Source organism: Apium graveolens, chromosome 9, assembly GCF_009905375.1.
Source record: "Apium graveolens cultivar Ventura chromosome 9, ASM990537v1, whole genome shotgun sequence".
Lineage (NCBI taxonomy): Eukaryota > Viridiplantae > Streptophyta > Magnoliopsida > Apiales > Apiaceae > Apium > Apium graveolens.
In genome coordinates this window covers 47423524-47430138 of record NC_133655.1, presented here as the reverse complement: position 1 = coordinate 47430138, position 6615 = coordinate 47423524, and the positions used below count along the sequence as shown (strand labels likewise).

Below are 6615 nucleotides of genomic sequence, written 5' to 3'. Positions count from 1 at the left end.
TCCATATAATATATTCCCTCCGTCTCACGGTATTCTTTATATACTTTTTTTATATTAAGTATAATTCGCAACCGCTAATTTACGGATGTACACTGGGTAAATCTTACAGACTCACGCAATAGTCTGCAAACCACGTGAATCGAGGTAAACCGTGTTTAAGCGACAAGTTCTGACTCATTAGGCATAATCATAAATTCTCCTCCCGTGAGATTCGAACTTGTAACAAAGAGGATAGTTATATAATTTATCTTTAAAATTTTATTTTTCCGTATAAAATATTAAACATTATATTTTTATTTAAAAAATATATTTAAAATTTTTTAGAAAACCATGTTTTACGGGAGTTTAAAATACGTATTGATCTCTGTCCCCCAATATAAAAAAATTAATAGTACGGAGGGAGTATGAATTATTAATCATATTATATCAAAATTATATATTTATTCCGAAATGTACTTTTAAAATGAGAATCTAATATAAATTGTTTACTTTCGAAATTGAGGTGTCCTTAGTGTATTTATGTAGCTGTGGTCTAGTATATACATGTTGCATTTTTGCATAAGAAAAGTATACAATATCATTGTTGTTTCACCACGTCCTTTGGTGAGACCGGCTCCAGCTCGATACTGTCATTTTCATGACATTGTTAATTATTTATTTATCATTTAACCGTTTTTTCATGGCGCCAATCACTAACCTTTGTAAATATGATATATATCAATAAATTAATAAATAATTAATTTATTAATTAAATAATATTTCAATTAATTAATAATTTTTTCCGATCCAAAAATATTAATTTATCAAAATTTACCTGTATTATTGGATTTCGCGCAAGCACTACTGGGACCGTCCTCTTTTAGGTACTTCATATTAATAAAAAATATATAAATAAAAATAAATTAAGAAAAAGTACGTCGTTACTAACATTTAAATTAATCGGCTTATAAATTGTAAATTAAACTTATAAATTGGGTCGACAAACAGTCACAATAAGTTGTTCCGGACTTATAAATCGTAAGCTGACTTATAAGCAATCAGCCAAACATGCCCGTTGGATTAAAATATGTATTAAAAAAAAGATTAAGATATGTCTTTAAGAAAATTGTAACACTGATCCGGGATAAAAGAAAAACTTAATATTGTTAGTTGAATTTACGGTATCGTTTTAAAACAAAATAATAAATGTTGGTCAGTTAAAAAAATATAATATAAAATCAGGGTAAAACAAAATTAAAATTGACATGGTCAACTAAACGAAATATGCATTTAAAGCGGAGAAGAAGAGATAAGTTGTCAAAATTTCCTTGGGCACACACTAGAAAAATAGAAAAACTGTTTGACTAATAATTAATAAACTTGTTATCTGTTTAACCATTAATCACATTAATTTGAGCACAGCCCTCTCCCATTCAATTACTGTCCCCCAGTTCCAATTTCCAAAATTCAGACTCGGTAGCAACAAAAGCACAGAGCACTCTAGCCCTCTGTCAAATAGCAAGTTATAGTTAGTAACTACAATTTCTCCGCTGACAGTTTTTTTCTCTTTAAGCAATTCGGAAGAATGGTGTTTAAAATTGGATTTTGCACTCTGCAATCCTGTCTAGACACACTTTTACTACACTGATGATCACATATGTAACATTTGAAGATGTAATTCTATATCTTACTATAACGTTTGAAATGTGTCTTTCAGCCTGGCATTTCTGTTCTTTTTTTCTTTTAGTGCCAAGTAACATGACAAAAGAATAGAAACAAAAATACCAAGTTTATACAAAATATGGGGAAAAATTCTCTACACTGATATCATGTAAGCTGGCGTCTCAAGTAACTATTTTTAATTAAAGGAAAAGCAGGGGAGTTGAAATTCTTTTTCCTGTAGACAGAAATGTTACCAATTTCTATGCCCCGTAACTTCTACTGTTAATATCATCCATGTTATGAAACGACCATATGGCTGACTGCTAGCTGAGGACTGAAGTATCGCCATTTTAGAAGGGCAATAGTGACCAAGTGATGCAATGCACAGATTATCGACTATGTAATAATCTAGACTATAATCAAAAAGATTAGTAGATGGACTACTGTCTATCAGTTCAGTATATCAGTATATGTACAATACGAATTGACTGTAGACAAATTACTAGTCAATTTTAATTGTAAATTACATAAGATAGAGCTGTGGATTGGATTTATAAGCTGATAGGCACATATACATAATACCATCATAGCATTAACTTAACCTGATGTAAACTATTAAAACATACTACTACCTACTCAAGTGAAACTAGTTGAGCAAAGTAAAACGTAGCGTCAGTCAAACAACATTGCATATTCAATCAACCGCTACGCAAGGAAAAGAGACTAAACAAGCAGAAATAGCGAAAGTCCTCCCACTATCGAAAAAATAAAGCTACTAAATAGAAACAGATATATGAAACTCAGCCGCCAACTTGAGAGTGATGCATTTTCCTAACACGTGAATCTAAAATCAACATGTATGATTAATACAGCAGACAGACATCTGAGAACACAGACCCCAGAAAACTTCACAATGCTTGTCTTGGTCAACAAATTTACAATTTTTTTGATAGCCATCAGATCAGTTGCCAAGAGCAATTGAACATTGAGCATTGCAATTACTCGTATAAAAATGAGCCAGTCAGCCTAATGTCATGTTAGGCTTAGATGTGTACTCTGGACAAATTGGAACTTTAGAATATGACCAAACCAAATTTTAAAACTTTAAAAAAGAATTCCTCATCAAGTTCCACATAATTGTCACATAAAACAATAACAAAATAACATGACTTGTAGACTGTTCAAGACAAAATTTCGCAAGCACGTTAACACTTTAAGATTAGGCTGTGCACCCACTTAGCTTTTTGCTGACACCTTCTCTTTCAACTTCTGAATCTTCAAAACCTTCTTCACAATCTTTTGTTCCTCAACCAAGAAAGCTCGAATGATCCTAATAGAAACCCGAGCCAAAGTAAGTCAAAGTGAACTAATATATCCATAAAGAAATGTAAAACTAAAGAAGAATGGTATCCAAATGCATGCAAGTATCCTACCTCTCTCTCACAGCCCCTCCAGATAATACACCACCATAGGCACGGTTAACAGTCCTTCGGTTCCTAGACAGTCTAGATCTCTTATACTCGGCAGGCCTTAAATGAGGAATCTGCATAAAAAAAAGAAACATGATTATACAGAGCATCCAACATAGGATACAGCATACAATGTGACAGTACTGCAGATATGATTCCACAATCAAGAATCAGGCCAAATAAGATTAGAGAGACCGCTCTCAGAAAACAATTAAAGACACAGCATTAGCAACAACTAAAAGCCATGTTAACATTGTCAAGCACCACAATGAATTAGAAGGGGAACACTGCAAGTAAGCTAATAGTCCCTTTTACATGTCTTGTCCCTTATTGAACTAACAATAACCATGGGACTCGTACAAGATCACTAAGGTGAGAAACTTACAGAGTAGACATACAAATCAGTCATTCTAAAATATAATCATTATCTGACATAGGTAAAACTGCAAAAAGTACTATATCATTTCCTAATCTTAATTTTGAAGGAAATATATTTCATACTCTGTTCTTGTTTTATTACATTTCAACCTTGATTGTACTTTAATATCATTTCCGTCTCACTTATAAGATCAATTCCACAAAACTTTAACAGAATTATAATCTTCAATCACAATTTAATTGTAACCATAGCAATATACCATAATAGAAACATTTACATAACCCTTCTTAGAATGTATCTTTCTGGCAAGTACAGAAGATATATCAGAACAGCATTTCTCGTTGAAGCATATCCAACACCGAGGATCTTCACCAATACGTCAACCTTAACCAAAGATGCACGTCTACGAGAAACATAGCGGACTTTTGTATAAAAGTATTACCTTAACTTCATCTACAAAGGTCGAGATTCGAAAACCACGTTTCATATAACTTCTAATTATTTAATAGATGGAAATCAGCCCATCATAAAATATTAGACCCTTTATTAATAATAATTTAACACACGCTTGTACAAATATTAAACCAAGTTACCACTGCCTTGGTGGTTTTTTTTCCAGTCCATTGAAAAATATAGAGGGTTAAAACTTGTGAATGTCTGTGAATTACAATTTTTTATTATAGGTGGGCTTAATAGAATAATGGATCTTTAAACTAGGCTGACTTCACTCCCTTTGATTTGGACCTTGAACACCCCGTAACAGGGCAGATGAGCAGCAGTCAAGGTGTGAGTTGTGACCACGTATAACACAAGTTTAAACATTGTACACACATATTTGATAAGAATTATGAAAACCCTTCAAAAGTAATTCTGATGAAATGAACGGTTTTGCCTTGTAAAAATTGTTTTCGGTAAATTTGCAACACATTATCGAAATAATTTGTTTCCCATCGGAAAAAACCAGCCAAACTACTAGCCATATTGTATTTTCTGGTCTTAAGACGAACCACTTTCCTAAAGATTCAATTTTTATTACTCGAAACTCAGAGCACATACACTAAACAAGAATTACAAAACTAAAAAACACAAAACAAAAGCTTCATAAAAGTCATGATTTTCAAAACATAATTAAAGATACTAAACATAAATAAAAATGAAAGAAAATAAAGTACCCCTTGGATTCTCTTGCCAGTAACAGGGCATTTGGGTCCACTAGCTCTCTTCTTAGTGGTCTGATACACCAATTTCCCACCTACATTTTAACCAAAAAATGGTAAATCTTTACACATATACATACAAAAACTGTGTCTATAGATAAAATTAACAAAAGCGGGTTACCAGGAGTTTTGACAATTCTGTGCTGGTTGGACTTGGTGGCATAGCTATGGCGCTTGCGGTATGTTAAACGCTGAACCATCTTGGTTAGTTGTGTTGTGATGGACAGGAGAGTTTTGTTGTGGAGGCTGTTGAGGAGAACTAGTAGTGTTGTGCTTCAAATAAAACCCTTTGATCATTTATTTGCCCTAGATCTCACGGCTGGGCTCAGATATTTCTGATTTGTTAATAGGATTGGGTTTTGTTTTGAGGTTGGGTGTTCAAGCCCATTATGATGCTCAAGTCTTATAAACATGAGTGGTCCATTTAGAGTTTGAAAAAATCAGTTCATGAATTTTTTATTTTTTTTGGCCGACTTGGTTCTCATCAAAAACTTTTCTATTTCTTTTTTGAGCGCTCTTAGATGAGTATAAAGAAATTTTTAATGTGAATGTAGGGGATATTTTTGTAATTACAAGATTTAACTAAAAAAATACAACTCCGCCATTAAAAATACAATGCGTACTTAGGGGTATTTTTCTCTTCTTTTTTTCTATATTTTATTCTTAATAGTCACCACAACAACTCTGTATTTAAACGCTTTCTTTTTTCAATAACATTAAATATAAAATTAAAAATACAATAATTTACAGACAAATATATTGAAATACTAAAATCTATCACTCACATCACATTGTAATAGCTCTATCTTTGCACCATCTAGGTTCTCTCTCCCGCTTTTCCTCGGTGAGTATCTCTCTTTGTTACTCTCTTTCTATAAATATTTGTGATCGGTATTTATGAATATCAGAATTTGTCAAAGCTGGAACACATAAGATGGTTAATTTTGTTTGGTAAGATAATATTTGCAGAGATACGTCGGTTCCCGGACTTTATTAATTAGTATATATCATGTATATTATATGTAATTTTTAGAGCAGCCGTGTAATTATATAAACACATATTAGGTTTACATCATAGGTGTTGTTTAATATAGTTATTATTCGTGTAACATAGCAGCTCTCAAGAATATTTGTTCATCCTTGAAGTGAGTACTTCGTAATCTATGAACAGTTTTTATTCATTAATACAAACCATGTTCTTCATATTATTGTGTTAATAATCGATTTGATTGTTATCATTGTAATTAACCCCCCCCCCTCTATAGTAGTTTAAGGTCTAACAATTTGTCTCAAAGTTTCATATTGATACACAGATAATAAAGATCCAACCTAAAATAATCAATCATGACTGAGAAAGCAAATCAAACACAAACACTACAACCAACAGTTACGAGTACTAGTAGATATGGGGCGGTAAATGAACTGAGCTGATCGTCAGACTCGACTCGACTAGTTTAGAAATCGAGCTTGAGTTTGAACAAAAAAAACTCGATTAACTTATCAAGTCGATCCAAGTTTTACGAGTGGTCGACTCGAACTCGAGTCGAGGACTCGAGATTAACTTGAGCTCGGCTCGACTCGTTAAACTCAACTCGATAAGCTATATACATAAATAAATAAAAAAAGTTAAAATTAAACATTAACAACTTTATATTACAAGATAGTAGATAATAACCACATTCTGCATATTAAGCGAATCACATACTTTACAAGATGGATATTAGTGCTACAAAATGAACTAGAGCTTGTATCACTTCTCTTCCTTTTTCTAGTACAAATCTCTTCTTGTTCACCTATGTCGTCAATTAGAGTTTCATCTCCGAAACTTCTAACATTTTCTTCAAATACATAATTCTCCAAGATATCAATCTATGTAAGGAAAGAAGAACATACGACATACTAGTTGAAA

General features: G+C 32.4%; 1 protein-coding gene across 1 annotated transcript; it reads right to left on the bottom strand.

The window, feature by feature from the left end:
• Nucleotides 1-2722: 2722 nt before the first annotated feature.
• Nucleotides 2723-4989, bottom strand: LOC141687249 (large ribosomal subunit protein eL34). The gene is made up of 4 exons (XM_074492459.1): nt 4828-4989; nt 4662-4741; nt 3075-3184; nt 2723-2971 (listed from the first exon to the last, which is right to left on the bottom strand). The coding sequence occupies exons 1-4, from the start codon at nt 4904-4906 to the stop codon at nt 2878-2880; spliced, it is 363 nt and encodes a 120-aa protein (XP_074348560.1). The 5' UTR covers nt 4907-4989; the 3' UTR covers nt 2723-2877.
• Between the last annotated feature and the right edge of the window lie 1626 nt (nt 4990-6615).